Source organism: Salvelinus fontinalis, chromosome 19 (genome assembly GCF_029448725.1).
Source record: "Salvelinus fontinalis isolate EN_2023a chromosome 19, ASM2944872v1, whole genome shotgun sequence".
NCBI lineage: Eukaryota > Metazoa > Chordata > Actinopteri > Salmoniformes > Salmonidae > Salvelinus > Salvelinus fontinalis.
In genome coordinates, this window is record NC_074683.1 from 55,403,803 (window position 1) to 55,420,948 (window position 17,146).

Below are 17,146 nucleotides of genomic sequence, written 5' to 3' on the forward strand. Positions count from 1 at the left end.
TTAGTTTGATCATGTAGTATAGTTTGATCATGTATTATAGTTTGATCATGTAGTATAGTTTGATCATGCAGTTTAGTTTGATCATGTAGTGTAGTTTGATCATGTATTATAGTTTGATCATGCAGTTTAGTTTGATCATGTAGTATAGTTTGATCATGTATTATAGTTTGATCATGTAGTATAGTTTGATCATGTAGTTTAGTTTGATCATGTAGTATAGTTTGATCATGTAGTATAGTTTGATCATGTAGTTTAGTTTGATCATGAAGTATAGTTTGATCATGCAGCATAGTTTGATCATGTTTAGTTTGATCATGTAGTTTGATCATGTAGTATAGTTTGATCATGTAGTATAGTTTGATCATGTAGTTTAGTTTGATCATGCAGTATAGTTTGATCATGTAGAATAGTTTGATCATGTAGTATAGTTTGATCATGTAGTTTGATCATGTAGTATAGTTTGATCATGTTTAGTTTGATCATGTAGTTTAGTTTGATCATGTTTAGTTTGATCATGTAGTATAGTTTGATCATGTAGTTTAGTTTGATCATGTTTAGTTTGATCATGCAGTATAGTTTGATCATGTAGAATAGTTTGATCATGTAGTATAGTATGATCATGTAGTTTGATCATGTAGTTTAGTTTGATCATGTTTAGTTTGATCATGTAGTATAGTTTGATCATGTAGTATAGTTTGATCATGTTTAGTTTGATCATGTAGTATAGTTTGATCATGTAGTATAGTTTGATCATGTAGTATAGTTTGATCATGTAGTATAGTTTGATCATGTAGTATAGTTTGATCATGTAGTATAGTTTGATCATGTTTAGTTTGATCATATAGTTTGATCATGCAGTATAGTTTGATCATGTAGTATAGTCAACTACAGTATATCTCAGTGGTTCATAGATCAGAGTGTTTATGAATGAAGACCTAACTATTATTTAGGTCATTGTGTCTGACATGATACAGACTTCCAAAAAACGTAATATAAAGTTTGGGCTCCCGTGTGGCGCAGTGGTCTAAGGCACTGCATCTCAGTGCAAGAGGCATGGCTAAAGTCCCTGGTTCAAATCCAGGCTGTACCACATCTAACTGATCATTGTAAATAAGAATTTGTTCTTAACTGACTTGCCTAGTTAAATAAAGGTAAAAAAAAATATTTAAAAAAAATATATATGAAAACAGAAGTAAATAGCCATACATGCAGCAACTAAAAGAAGTCAGTGAGAAAAGACCAAGCACGTAATGGGTTAAAGAAATTGATTTGGTCCTAAACAGAAGAACCACAACTAGCTCCTGACAAGCTCAAAGTTCCTCCCAGGTAGACGTCAAAAGGAGATGTCTCTCCATGCACTCAGACAGCGAACCTCGGAACATGGGGCAGACGCATTGTGACAACTACAGAGGATACCGCCAGATCGCAGTAGGAACTAGGTTCTTCAGTGCAACACCGGGTTGTTCTCTGCTGCAAAACATCATTTCACCAAGACAATGTGTAATGGCATTATGACATTGCTGCTTGGGTAAATATATATATATACATATCTTTTTTTTAAGCAGATGCAAAGCGGCTATAAGGCTGGACTTATTGTTTCAATCAAGACACTGGATACAGTCACTGGAAATGTATTTGGGCAGAATTCTCTGTTTTTCCCCGGATAGAAAATAGCTTCAGACCATTAAACCCAGTTAAGTCAGAGCACTGTGGTGACTGCTTGCCCGACGTGCACGGAGAGGATGGATTCACCGTCTGTTCCCAACTAACGGAGAGAGCCTAGCCTACTGCATTGAGAAAAAGGTAAGGTGTATTTTAATGTCTTTATAGTAACACATTTAGCTTATTCATACACAGTTTACAACAAATATTGCAAGGATATTTTTACTCAAAATGTATTTATTTATTAGCATAAGCATTCAAACTCAGAATACTTTAGTGTTTGTGCTTATTATACCATGAACGTTATGAGTGACAGTAATGCCGGGATACATATGAAATGCCACGTGGTTATCATTTTTAATGATATTATGATTATATATCTACGAAGTGTTTGTCTGTGTATCCTCCACAGCTGATGGCAGTAATGGCATCCTCTTGTCACATTGCGAAGGGGATTTCATCGCCATTCATCCTAAATAAAGTCTGAGAGCAGATAGTAACCATGAACACACTAAGAGCAGTCCTGTTCATGTTCCTCCTATATTATGTGAGTATTTCATATAAACTAAACTATTTCATCTCAGGTATGAGGATTAGCCTACAGTCACAAATGACATTATTGTGTTCATTTAATGCAGTCTATTCCTGATTACTTTGATTTATTTGCTAAATAAACATGGCAAATACATAGAGGTTTTCATGCAGGTGACATTAAATAGGAGTTAAGTTTCAAATCAGTACAGTATTTTAAAGCATACTTGACAATGTTAAGATGTACACACCACCTCCCAAACAAAAAGGCTCTATTCAATGTATTCATATAGAGAAATATAGACTGGTCCCACTGTGCTATAGAGAAATATAGACTGGTCCCACTGTGCTATAGAGAAATATAGACTGGTCCCACTGTGACTGCTACAGAGAAATATAGACTGGTCCCACTGTGCTACAGAGAAATATAGACTGGTCCCACTGTGACTGTGCTATAGAGAAATATAGACTGGTCCCACTGTGCTATAGAGAAATATAGACTGGTCCCACTGTGACTGCTACAGAGAAATATAGACTGGTCCCACTGTGCTATAGAGAAATATAGACTGGTCCCACTGTGCTATAGAGAAATATAGACTGGTCCCACTGTGACTGTGCTATAGAGAAATATAGACTGGTCCCACTGTGCTATAGAGAAATATAGACTGGTCCCACTGTGACTGTGCTATAGAGAAATATAGACTGGTCCCACTGTGCTATAGAGAAATATAGACTGGTCCCACTGTGACTGTGCTATAGAGAAATATAGACTGGTCCCACTGTGCTATAGAGAAATATAGACTGGTCCCACTGTGACTGTGCTATAGAGAAATATAGACTGGTCCCACTGTGACTGTGCTACAACGAAATATAGACTGGTCCCACTGTGCTACAGAGAAATATAGACTGGTCCCACTGTGACTGTGCTACAGAGAAATATAGACTGGTCCCAATGTGACTGTGCTATAGAGAAATATAGACTGGTCCCACTGTGACTGTGCTACAGAGAAATATAGACTGGTCCCAATGTGACTGTGCTATAGAGAAATATAGACTGGTCCCACTGTGACTGTGCTACAGAGAAATATAGACTGGTCCCAATGTGACTGTGCTATAGAGAAATATAGACTGGTCCCACTGTGACTGTGCTACAGAGAAATATAGACTGGTCCCACTGTGACTGTGCTATAGAGAAATATAGACTGGTCCCACTGTGACTGTGCTATAGAGAAATATAGACTGGTCCCACTGTGACTGTGCTATAGAGAAATATAGACTGGTCCCACTGTGACTGTGCTATAGAGAAATATAGACTGGTCCCACTGTGACTGTGCTACAGAGAAATATAGACTGGTCCCACTGTGACTGTGCTATAGAGAAATATAGACTGGTCCCACTGTGACTGTGCTATAGAGAAATATAGACTGGTCCCACTGTGACTGTGCTATAGAGAAATATAGACTGGTCCCACTGTGACTGTGCTATAGAGAAATATAGACTGGTCCCACTGTGACTGTGCTATAGAGAAATATAGACTGGTCCCACTGTGACTGTGCTACAGAGAAATATAGACTGGTCCCACTGTGACTGTGCTATAGAGAAATATAGACTGGTCCCACTGTGACTGTGCTATAGAGAAATATAGACTGGTCCCACTGTGACTGTGCTATAGAGAAATATAGACTGGTCCCACTGTGACTGTGCTACAGAGAAATATAGACTGGTCCCACTGTGACTGTGCTATAGAGAAATATAGACTGGTCCCACTGTGACTGTGCTATAGAGAAATAACACATTCAGGATGTGTATAGGCTATACAGTAGAAGTATATTTAATACAATTGCAATTATAACAACTATGTCATTATTTATAAATTGTTGGAATTAATCTGTGTCATTGTTGATAAAGTTGAATTTCATATAGCAGACCTATGGGGACAGGCATGGTCTACATGAACATATATAGCAGAGCTATGGGGACAGGTCTACATGAACATATATAGCAGAGCTATGGGGACAGGTCTACATTAACATATATAGCAGAGCTATGGGGACAGGTCTACATTAACATATATAGCAGAGCTATGGGGACAGGTCTACATTAACATATATAGCAGAGCTATGGGGACAGGTCTACATTAACATATATAGCAGAGCTATGGGGACAGGTCTACATTAACATATATAGCAGAGCTATGGGGACAGGTCTACATTAACATATATAGCAGAGCTATGGGGACAGGCATGATCTTTGTTTGCAATTACAGAGATCATACGTTTCCTGTAGTTCTTGACCAGGTTTGCACACACTGCAGCAGGGATTTTGGCCCACTCCTCCATACAGACCTTCTCCAGATCCTTCAGGTTTCGGGGCTGTCGCTAGGCAATACAGACTTTCAGCTCCCTCCAAAGATGTTCTATTGGGTTCAGGTCTGGAGACTGGCTAGGCCACTCCAGGACCTTGAGATGCTTCTTACGGAGCCACTCCTTAGTTGCCCTGGCTGTGTGTTTCGGGTCGTTGTCATGCTGTAAGACCCAGCCACGACCCATCTTCAATGCTCTTACTGAGGGAAGGTGGTTGTTGGCCAAGATCTCGCGATACGTGGCCCCATCCATCCTCCCCTCAATACGGTGCAGTCGTCCTGTCCCCTTTGCAGAAAAGCATCCCCAAAGAATGATGTTTCCACCTCCATGCTTCACGGTCGGGATGGTGTTCTTGGGGTTGTACTCATCCTTCTTCTTCCTCCAAACACGGCGAGTGGAGTTTAGACCAAAAAGCTCTATTTTTGTCTCATCAGACCACATGACCTTCTCCCATTCCTCCTCTGGACCATCCAGATGGTCATTGGCAAACTTCAGACGGGCCTGGACATGCACTGGCTTGAGCAGGGGGACCTTGCGTGCGCTGCAGGATTTTAATCCATGACGGCGTAGTGTGTTACTAATGGTTTTCTTTGAGACTGTGGTCCCAGCTCTCTTCAGGTCATTGACCAGGTCCTGCCGTGTAGTTCTGGGCTGATCCCTCACCTTCCTCATGATCATTGATGCCCCACGAGGTGAGATCTTGCATGGAGCCCCAGACCGAGGGTGATTAACCGTTATCTTGAACTTCTTCCATGTTCTAATAATTGCGCCAACAGTTGTTGCCTTCTCACCAAGCTGCTTGCCTATTGTCCTGTAGCCGATCCCAGCCTTGTGCGGGTCTACAATTTTATCCCTGATGTCCTTACACAGCTCTCTGGTCTTGACCATTGTGGAGAGGTTGGAGTCTGTTTGATTGAGTGTGTGGACAGGTGTCTTTTATACAGGTAACGAGTTCAAACAGGTGCAGTTAATACAGGTAATGAGTGGAGAACAGGAGGGCTTCTTAAAGAAAAACTAACAGGTCTGTGAGAGACGAAATTCTTACTGGTTGGTAGGTGATCAAATACTAATGTCATGCAATAAAATGCAAATTAATTACTTAAAAATCATACAATGTGATTTTCTGGATTTTTGTTTTAGATTCCGTCTCTCACAGTTGAAGTGTACCTATGATAAAAATGACAGACCTCTACATGCTTTGTAAGTAGGAAAACCTGCAAAATCGGCAGTGTATCAAATACTTGTTCTCCTCACTGTACATCAATATTATTCTCTGAGGCTACCCGGAACATGTCCCAGTCCGCGTGATCAAAGCAATCTTGAAGTGTCAATTCCGATTGGTCTGACCAAAGTTGAATAGTCCTTAGCACGGCTAATTCCTGTTTGAGTGTCTGCCTATAGGAAGGGAGGAGCAAAATGGAGTCGTGGTCAGATATTCCGAAAGGAGGGTGGGGAGGACCTTGTAGGCATCGCGGAAGTTAGAGTAGCAGTGATCCACTGTTTTTCCAGCGCGAGTGCTACAGTTGATTTGCTGTTAGAATTTAGGCAGCCTTGTTCTCAGATTTGCCTTGTTAAAATCCCCAGCTACAATAAATGCAGCCTCAGGATATATGGTTTCCAGTTTGCATAAAGTCCATTGAAGTTCCTTGAGGGCCATCGTGGTATCAGCTTGAGGGGGGATATACACGGCTGTGACGATAACCGAAGAGAATTATCTTGGAAGATAATACGGTCGGATTCTGATTGTGAGGAATTCTTGGTCAGGTGAACAAAAGGAGTTCCTGTATGTTGTTACAATTACACCATGAGTCGTTAATCATGAAAAACATACACCTCCGCCCTTTTTTCCGGAGAGATGTTTATTCCTGTCAGCGCTACGCACAAAGAATCCAGGTGTCTGTACCGACTCCAACAGCATATACCCAGAAAGCCATGTTTCCCTGAAACAGAGTATGTTACAATCCCTGATGTCTCTCTGGAAAGCAACCCGTGTCCTGATTTCATCGAGCTTGTTATTTAGAGACTGGACATTAGCGAGTAATATACTCAGAAGCGGTGGGTGGTGTGCGCGCCTCCGAAGTCTGACCAGAAGACCACTCCGTCTACCTCTTCTCTGGCGTTGTTTTGGGTCAGCCTCAGTTCAAATGCCCTGGGTAGTTCGGACAAAGGATACGCTTCAGGAAATTCATATTCCTGGTCGTACTGCTGGTAAGTTTACGTCGCTCTGATATCCAATAGTTCTTCCCGGCTGTATGTAATAACACTTAGGATTTTCTGGGCTAACAATGTAAGAAATAATACCAAAAATACTAAATACTGCAAAGTTTCCTAAGGATTAGAAGCGAGGCAGCCCTCTCTGTCGGCGCCATCTTGATGATTCTGACGCTCAGAACTAAAGTTTCATGTAATTGGTCAGCTGCTCGATTAAAAGGCCAGTGGAGTTAAAAACATAATTTCCTGTATTTTTTAAAAGATATTTCCACACTGAGGTCGAAATCACTCTGAAATTGTGAACATGATAATGCCCTTTTTGTGTGTTTCCTAACACCCACATGATCAACATTTCAATGACCAAAGTAAATAATAAATAAAAAATATATATTCATTAAATAAACACACAGATGTATTAGTGATGATTTAAACATACATTTAAAAAGACTCCATGGGGCTTTATGTTCTACATAGAGGACATGTTAAGAGGTCAAAAAATGCTAGAATGAAGAGCGAAACCGGAATGAGTCCACCCTCCCTCTTTTCAAGTTATGGGCTGAATGTCCCCTTCTCTTCCTAAATATGAAAAGATGTTAACACCTGCTAAATCTTGATTTGTCTAAATAACACAGGAACTCCTGCTCCTTTCAGCCTGACAGATTCTATTGTTTCACGAGAGATTACTCATAACGTAGTTTCGCATAGCCACACCTCCAAACCACGTTGTTGTCACTTATAGTGGGTCTCTATTTTCATCATTTGAATTTGAATATTATTTTGCACATACAGATGTAGGATCTTAATTTGAGCCAGTTTGCTACAGCAGGAACATAATTATGCAGCCACGGAATGTGAATTATAATTAAAGGACATTTTTGTAAGGGTTGATAAATAATTCGTTAGGGCATATCAAGTCTGAAATTTCAAAGTGGGAATTACAAACTTTTGAATCCTTTTTTAAAACTCAAATACACTACATGTTTGCATTTCCTGCTCTTCAGGAAAATTCTCAGCAACAAAAGAGTGATCAAATTAAGATCCTACATCTGTATGCATCCAGTTACTATGCTGTTTGGAATAATATGGTACAGTTCATGTCCTCTAACCTTTCCCTCTGTGTCTTTTTCTTTGTTTCTCTGTAGGTGTGGTGCAGGAAAACCAAACAGCAGCTCCAAGCAGCAGCAGAGACAGAGCTGATAGAGTGGGGGGAGGGGGACCATGAGGAGGAGTTCTCCCCCAGCGGAGCCGGGGCCAGTCCCAGAGTCCTCAACCCCCTGAGGCTATTCGCTAGGGGGGTCCCTGGAGCCGTCGGGCCATCCAGCCTTAAACACAACCCCATCAGGGACATGACATACCTAGAGAGCATGGAGGACTTCTGGGATTGGTTATCCAACCAGACAGATGTTCAGGCCAGCCTGGCCAGAACCAAGCGACGACCCATCATCAAGACAGGCAAGTTCAAGAAGATGTTTGGCTGGGGAGACTTCCATTCCAACATTAAGACCATCAAGCTTAACCTGCTGATCACCGGGAAGATCGTGGACCACGGTAACGGAACGTTCAGTGTCTACTTCCGCCATAACTCCACCGGCCTGGGGAACGTGTCGGTGAGTCTGGTGCCGCCGTCTAAAGTGGTGGAGTTTGAGATGGCTCAGCAGTCCACACTGGAGACAAAAGACTCTAAAGCTTTCAACTGTCGTATCGAGTATGAGAAGACGGACCGCAACAAGAAGACGGCTCTGTGCAGCTTCGACTCCTCCAAGGTGTGTTACCAGGAACAGACACAGAGCCACGTCTCCTGGCTCTGCTCCAAGCCCTTTAAAGTCATCTGCATCTACATCGCCTTCTACAGCGTGGACTACAAACTGGTGCAGAAGGTCTGCCCGGACTACAACTACCATAGTGACACTCCCTACTCCTCCACTGGCTGAAGGTCTGCTGGACTACAACTACCATAATGACATTCCCTACTCTTCCACTGGCTGAAGGTCTGCCGGACTACAACTACCATAATGACACTCCCTACTCCTCCACTGGCTGAAGGTCTGCCGGACTACAACTACCATAATGACACTCCCTACTCTTCCACTGTCTGAAGGTCTGCTGGACTACAACTACCATAATGACACTCCCTACTCCTCCACAGGCTGAAGGTCTGCTGGACTACAACTACCATAATGACACTCCCTACTCCTCCACTGACTGAAGGTCTGCTGGACTACAACTACCATAATGACACTCCCTAAGGTCTGCTGGACTACAACTACCATAATGACACTCCCTACTCTTCCACTGGCTGAAGGTCTGCTGGACTACAACTACCATAATGACACTCCCTACTCCTCCACTGGCTGAAGGTCTGCTGGACTACAACTACCATAATGACACTCCCTACTCCTCCACTGGCTGAAGGTCTGCTGGACTACAACTACCATAATGACACTCCCTACTCTTCCACTGGCTGAAGGTCTGCTGGACTACAACTACCATAATGACACTCCCTACTCTTCCACTGGCTGAAGGTCTGCTGGACTACAACTACCATAATGACACTCCCTACTCTTCCACTGGCTGAAGGTCTGCCGGACTACAACTACCATAATGACACTCCCTACTCCTCCACAGGCTGAAGGTCTGCTGGACTACAACTACCATAATGACACTCCCTACTCCTCCACTGACTGAAGGTCTGCTGGACTACAACTACCATAATGACACTCCCTAAGGTCTGCTGGACTACAACTACCATAATGACACTCCCTACTCTTCCACTGGCTGAAGGTCTGCTGGACTACAACTACCATAATGACACTCCCTACTCCTCCACTGGCTGAAGGTCTGCTGGACTACAACTACCATAATGACACTCCCTACTCCTCCACTGGCTGAAGGTCTGCTGGACTACAACTACCATAATGACACTCCCTACTCTTCCACTGGCTGAAGGTCTGCTGGACTACAACTACCATAATGACACTCCCTACTCTTCCACTGGCTGAAGGTCTGCTGGACTACAACTACCATAATGACACTCCCTACTCTTCCACTGGCTGAAGGTCTGCTGGACTACAACTACCATAATGACACTCCCTAAGGTCTGCTGGACTACAACTACCATAATGACACTCCCTACTCCTCCACTGGCTGATCCCGTCTGTACCTGGATCTCCCATAGAGTTAGTTTGACCAAAGTATGACCAACCCTGGTTCTGTTCCAGTTGACGGTAGACCGTTGGGGCCAACTGTTCTGTTAGTTTGACCACAATATGACCTACCAGTCTGTTAGTTTGACCACAATATGGCCAACCAGTCTGTTAGTTTGACCACAATATGGCCAACCAGTCTGTTAGTTTGACCACAATATGGCCAACCAGTCTGTTAGTTTGACCACAATATGGCCAACCAGTCTGTTAGTTTGACCACAATATGGCCAACCAGTCTGTTAGTTTGACCACAATATGGCCTACCAGTCTGTTAGTTTGACCACAATATGGCCTACCAGTCTGTTAGTTTGACCACAATATGGCCTACCAGTCTGTTAGTTTGACCACAATATGGCCAACCAGTCTGTTAGTTTGACCACAATATGGCCTACCAGTCTGTTAGTTTGTCCACAATATGACCAATCCTGGTTCGATTGGCCTAACCAGTCCTTCTGTTCCTCCTCATCACCACAATGTGTTCTCAGTAAATCCCAGTCCTTTAGAACAGTCCAGATGTGTGGTATTGGGGTAGACCATAGACTCTCACCACTCTATGACACCCTGCAGACCTGTACAACAATGTTAACGTCAAATCACATTTTATTGGTCACATATACAGTTGAAGTCAGAAGTTTACCTACACCTTAGCCAAATACATTTAAACTCAGTTTTTCACAATTCCTGACATTTACCTCCAAGTAAAAATTCCCTGTTTTAGGTCAGTTAGGATCACCAGTTTATTTTAAGAATGTGAAATGTCAGAATAATAGTAGAGAGAATGATTTATTTCAGCTTTCATTTCTTTCATCACATTCCCAGTGGGTCAGAAGTTTACATACACTCAATTAGTATTTGGTAGCATTGCCTTTAAATAGTTTAACTTGGGTCAAACGTTTCGGGTAGCCTTCCATAAGTTGGGTGAATTTTGGCCGATTCCTCCTGACAGAGCTGGTGTAACTGAGTCAGGTTTGTAGGCCTCCTTGCTCGCACACACTTTTTTTTTTACACCTCCAATTGACTCAAATTATGTCAATTAGCCTATCAGAAGCTTCTAAAGCCATGACGTCATTTTCTGGAATTTTCCAAGCTGTTTAATGGCACAGTCAACTTAGTGTATGTAAACTTCTGACCCACTGGAATTGTGATACAGTGAATTATAAGTGAAATAATCTGTCTGTCAACAATTGTTGGAAAAATGACTTGTGTCATGCACAAAGTAGATGTCCTAACCGACTTGCCAAAACTATAGTTTGTTAAAACTTCTTATGGCTGCAATCCCGTTAACGGGATGATATGACAACAGCCAGTGAAAGTGCAGGGCGCCAAATTCAAACAACAGAAATCTCATAATTAAAATTCCTCAAACATACATGTATTTTATATCATTTTAAAGGTAATCTTGTTGTTAATCCCACCAAAGTGTCCGATTTTCAAATAGGCTTTTCAGCGAAGCACCACAAACAATTATGTTAGGTCACCATGAACTCACAGAAAAATTCAGCCATTTTTCCAGCCAAAGAGAGGAGTCACAAAAAGCACAAATAGAGATAAAATTAATCACTAACCTTTGATGATCTTCATCAGATGACACTCATAGGACTTCATATTACACAGTACATATATGTTTTGTTCGATTAAGTTCATATTTATATCCAAAAACCTCCGTTTACATTGGCGCCATGTTCAGAAATGCCTCCAAAATATCCGGAGAAATTGCAGAGAGCCACGTCAAATAACAGAAATACTCATCATAAACTTTGATGAAAGATACATGTTTTACATAGAATTAAAGATACACTTGTTCTTAATGCAACCGCTGTGTCAGATTTCAAAAAGCTTTACGGCAAAAGCACAATATTCAATAATCTGAGAACAGCGTTCAGCCACAAAAGGAAGCCATACAGTTACCCGCTAAATTGTGCAGTCAACAAAACTCATAAAAAGCATTATAAATCTTCACTTTGGTGATCTTCGTCGGAATGCACTCCCAGGACTCCCACTTCCACAAGAAATGTTTGGTTTTTTCGGTAATGTCCATTTTGTAGCGCGTTTGGTAAACAAATCCAACGTCAGGGAAGCACTTTCACTAAAACCTGACGAGGTGTCCAAAAGTTCCGTAACAGTCCGTAGAAACATGTCAAACGATGTATTGAATCAATCTTTAGAATGTTTTTAACATAAATCTTGAATAACGTTCCAACTGGAGAATTACATTGACTCCAGATGAGCGATGGAACAGAGCTCCCTCTCATGTGAACGCGCATGGTCAAAGAATGGTCAGGTCATGGCAGACCTGACTAATTTCCCTCTCATTCGGCCCCCCTTCACAGTAGAGGCATCAGACAAGGTTCTACAGACTGTTGACATCTAGTGGAAGCCGTAGGAAGTCATCCATATCTCGCTGTGATTTCAATGGGATCTTGGTTGAAAATCGACCAGCCTCAGAATTTCCACTTCCTGTTTAGATTTTTTCTCAGGTTTTTGCCTGCCATATGAGTTCTGTTATACTCACAGACATAATTCAAACAGTTTTAGAAACTTCAGAGTGTTTTCTATCCAATACTAATAATAATATGCATATATTAGCAACTATGACTGAGGAGCAGGCCGTTTACTCTGGGCACCTCTGTGCACCTTTCATCCAAGCTACTCAATACTGCCCCTGCAGCCATAAAAAGTTAACAAGAAATTTGTGGAGTGGTTGAAAAACGAGTTTTAATGACTCCGACCTAAGTGTATGTAAACTTCCGACTTCAACTGTATATAACAACAGGAGTTATAGAACAGGTGTCTGATAACAATAGAAGATACAGGACAGGTATATAACAGGAGTTATAGGACAGGTGATGATAACAATAGAAGATACAGGACAGGTATATAACAGGAGTTATAGGACAGGTGATGATAACAATAGAAGATACAGGACAGGTATATAACAGGAGTTATAGGACAGGTGAGGATAACAATAGAAGATACAGGACAGGTCTGATAACAATAGAAGATACAGGACAGATATACACTACAGTTCAAAAGTTTGGGTCACTTAGAAATATTCTTGTTTTTGAAAGAAAAGCACATTTTTATTTGTCCATTAAAATAACATCAAATTGATCAGAAATACAGTGTAGACATTAATGTTTTAAATGACCATTGGAGCTGGAAACGGCAGATTTTTAATGGAACAGAATATCTATAGCCGTACAGAGGCCCATTATCAGCAACCATCACTCCTGTGTTCCAATGGCACATTGTGTTAGCTAATCCAAGTTTATCATTTTAAAAGGCTAATTGATCATTAGAAAACCCTTTTGCAATTATGTTAGCACAGCTGAATACTTTTGTGCTGATTAAAGAAGCAATAAAACTGGCCTTTAGACTAGTTGAGTATCTGGAGCATCAGCATTTGTGGGTTCGATTAGAGGCTCAAAATGGCCAGAAACAAAGAAATTTCTTCTGAAACTCGTCAGTTTATTCTCGTTCTGAGAAATGAAGGCTATTCCATGCGAGAAATTGCCAAGAAACTGAAGATCTCGTACAATGCTGTTTCCTACTCCCTTTCACAGAACAGCGCAAACTGTTTCTAACCAGAATAGAAAGAGGAGTGGGAGGCCCCACTGAGCAAGAGGACAAGTACATCAGTGTGTCTAGTTTGAGAAACAGACAGTTGAGGACTTGTGAGATGTCTGTTTCTCAAACTAGACACGCTAATGTACTCCATTAACATTTGTTAGAGAGGGGGAATGATCATTTACTATGTGACGGAGGAAACTAAATGCTCCAAGTTAAAATACTTATTTTCTGGAATGATAACATGCCAGTGATCATGGAGATAAACTGGAGATATTGTGAGATATGACAGGAGGTGTGTGGGGTAGTCCTGATGTTACATGTCTGCTCTTAAGGACACACATGCCCTTGAGAGTTATTTCCCCAAACTCTCAAAACACTGACAATAATAAAGACAGACGGTACGCTGTCCGCTGCAGTTGCTTTCCCTCTTCACACACTAGACTGCCTCCTCCTAGGCAGAAGGATAAAGGCTTTCCCTCTTCACACACTAGACTACCTCCTCCTAGGCAGAAGGATAAAGGCTTTCCCTCTTCACACACTAGACTGCCTCCTCCTAGGCAGAAGGATAAAGGCTTTCCCTCTTCACACACTAGACTGCCTCCTCCTAGGCAGAAGGATAAAGGCTTTCCCTCTTCACACACTAGACTGCCTCCTCCTAGGCAGAAGGATAAAGGCTTCCCTCTTCACACACTAGACTGCCTCCTAGGCAGAAGGATAAAGGCTCTGGGATTCAATGTTCTCAAATGTCCAAAACTGAAGGAAAATCTTCAATATAGTGTTTTGTTTCATAACAGATGTTTAGAATGGGCAGAACCAGAGCATTAGGATTCTCATAGTTCCATGGTGAAATATAGGTGTCTAGGCTGCTAGGGCATGTGCCTTTCACCTCATGTAATGTACAGTGCCTTTCAAAAGTATTCAGACCCCTTCGATTTCTTCACATTTTATTGTGTTACAAAGTGAGATTAAAATGTATTTCATTGTCAACAATCTACTCAAAACAGTCTGTCAAAGTGTAATAAAAATGTGATAACTAAATATATGTTAATTGCATAAGTATTCAGCCCATTTGTTTTGGCCTAAATTAGTTCAGGAGTAAAATCTGACTTAATAAATCACATTAGAAATGATATGGACTCACTCTGTGTGAAATAATAGGGGTTGACATGATTTGTGAATGACTAACCCGTCCTCTGTCCCTCAAACATACATCTGTCCCTTCGTCAACTATTGAATTTCAAGCACAACTACAAAGACCAGGGAGCTTTTGGAAAGCCTCATAAAGAACCACAGTGATTGGCAGATGGGTAAAAAATAACTAATCAGACATTGACTATCTCTTTAAACATGGTCATGTTAATTATTATGCTGTGGATGATGTATTAAACCACCCAGACACGTCAAAGATGCAGTTGGCCTTCTGAACTGAGCTACAGGAGTGAAACTGCTCAGGGATGTTACCATGAGGCCATTGGTGAGTTTCAAACAGTTAGAGTTCAATGGCTGTGATGAGAGAAATGATGAACAGAAAATAAGAATACAGAAATAAAAAATATTCCAAAACATGCATCTTGTTTCAAGGTACTAAAGTAATAATGCAACAAAAAAAACAAGGCAAAGGAATAAATTGTTTGGCCTAAATACAAATCCAACACTGAGTAACTGCCTCCTTATTTTCAAACATGGTGGTGTCTGCATTATGTTATGGGTATGCTTGTCTTTGGCAAGGACAAGGGAGTTTTTAGGATAAAAATAAATGGAATAGAGCTAAGCACAGGCAAAATCCTAGAGGAAAACCTGCTTCGGTCTGCTTTCCACCAGACACTGGGAGAGAAATTAACCTTTCAGCAGGACAATAACCTAAAACACAAGGCCAAATCTACACTGGAGTTGCTTACCAAGAAGCCAGTGAATATTCCAGAGTGGCCAAGTTACAGTTTTGACCTTATTCTGCTTAAAAATCAATGGCAAGACTTGAAGTATTAGGAAAAGAATAATGGGCACAATTATTATTGCACAATTCAGGTGTGTGGAGCTCTTGGAGACTGACCCAGAAAGTGAGAAGTAGAGGGTGTGGCAGGGGCAGATGTAACAGAAAGACTCACAGCTGTAATCACTGCCATATGTGTTTCTAGCATGTGTTGATTCATGGAGCTTAAAAATAAGTCTTTCACTTTGACTTTACAGAATATTTTGTGTTGACTGCTGACAAAAAAAAATACAATTTTAATCCCACTTTGTAAAAATAAAATGTTTAGAAATCCAAGGGTTATGAGTACTTTTGCAAGGCACTGTATGTCAATCACTGGAGTCAAAGACATGTTGGTTGAGTCTTAAAAATTGTAAATTAAACTCTTAACATTATACAAATGACAATAACTGTATTATAATGAGCAAACTAAATCTAACTTAATCTGTGTTAATATTTTAGTTCTAATCCTTTGTGCAATGCAAAGTGTGTTCCGTATTTGTGTGTCTCGGTAAAGATACAATATATGTGTTTACATATGGCCTAACAATAAATTATGTCCATTTTTTTTATATTTTCCATAAATATAGATGTGAATTGTTCCTTAGTTTGTGTTTGGCAGCAATATCAAGTAGACGTAGCCACATGTTCATTGCTATTTACTGCGGAGATGACATTATTAGGCTATTATTTATGTGTCGCTTGCTTCATCTTGTTTCTAGTTATTGTTATGTAAGATAGACAATAGGATTTATTTTATGTGCATAGTGTAAGTCAAATGTTAAATATTTACTTTAAGGGATTGTTTTATAAAAAATTACAATAAAATCTATTTAGGTTTTTATGACATTAAACATGAACTTAGCACACGGAATGAGGTGGAATTGGTTATTTTTCTCCGTACTGTAAACTATGACGATTTCTAGCAATGGTATATGTTTCTAAGAGAGAGAGAGCAATGTTTTATTTTATTTGCTATAAATAGGTGTCCAGAAGAAAGGTGAACTCATTATAGTTCCCCATCAGGATGATCTGATTCCTCTCAGACACTGCAGCCAATACAGTGCAGCCAATACAGTGCAACCAACACACCGCAGCCAACACAATGCAGCCAACACACTGCAGCCAACACACTGCAGCCAACACAGTGCAGCCAACACACTGCAGCCAACACACTGCAGCCAACACAGTGCAACCAACACACTGCAGCCAACACACCGCAGCCAACACAATGCAACCAACACACTGCAGCCAACACACTGCAGCCAACACAGTGCAGCCAACACACTGCAGCCAACACAGTGCAACCAACACAGTGCAACCAACACACCGCAGCCAACACAATGCAGCCAACACAGTGCAGCCAACACACTGCAGCCAACACACCAGAGCCAACACACTGCAGCCAACACACCAGAGCCAACACAGTGCAGCCAACACACTGCAGCCAACACAGTGCAGCCAACACAGTGCAGCCAACACACCAGAGCCAACACAGTGCAACCAACACACCGCAGCCAACACAATGCAGCCAACACAGTGCAGCCAACACACTGCAGCCAACACAGTGCAGCCAACACACTGCAGCCAACACACTGCAGCCAACACACTGCAGCCAACACACTGCAGCCAACACA

The 17,146-nt window shown here is 41.3% G+C and overlaps 1 protein-coding gene across 4 annotated transcripts; it reads left to right on the top strand.

Annotated features, from left to right (window-relative positions):
• The first annotated feature begins 825 nt into the window (after positions 1-825).
• LOC129816970 (neurexophilin-2-like) lies at positions 826-16,377 on the top strand. 4 transcript variants are annotated; one of them, XR_008753639.1, is made up of 4 exons: positions 826-1,803; positions 2,075-2,209; positions 7,910-12,759; positions 12,954-16,377. XR_008753639.1 is itself a non-coding variant. In XM_055871969.1 (3 exons), exons 2-3 carry the CDS (start codon positions 2,165-2,167, stop codon positions 8,696-8,698), a joined length of 834 nt encoding a protein of 277 aa, XP_055727944.1. In that variant the 5' UTR covers positions 826-1,803; positions 2,075-2,164; the 3' UTR covers positions 8,699-12,946. The 4 variants fall into 4 exon arrangements, 1 of the variants encoding a protein (XP_055727944.1); XR_008753640.1 differs by lacking the exon at positions 12,954-16,377 and having other exon boundaries at positions 7,910-8,810; positions 8,866-12,946; XR_008753641.1 differs by lacking the exon at positions 12,954-16,377 and having other exon boundaries at positions 7,910-8,810; positions 9,015-12,946.
• The last annotated feature ends 769 nt before the right edge of the window (positions 16,378-17,146 follow it).

Excerpts from the sequence above, each read along its gene's own strand:
- LOC129816970 (XM_055871969.1), top strand. The coding sequence starts at position 2,165 with ATGAACACACTAAGAGCAGTCCTGTTCATGTTCCTCCTATATTAT. Across the intron at positions 2,210-7,909 it reads TCATGTTCCTCCTATATTAT|GTGTGGTGCAGGAAAACCAA; the intron begins GTGAGTATTTCA and ends GTTTCTCTGTAG.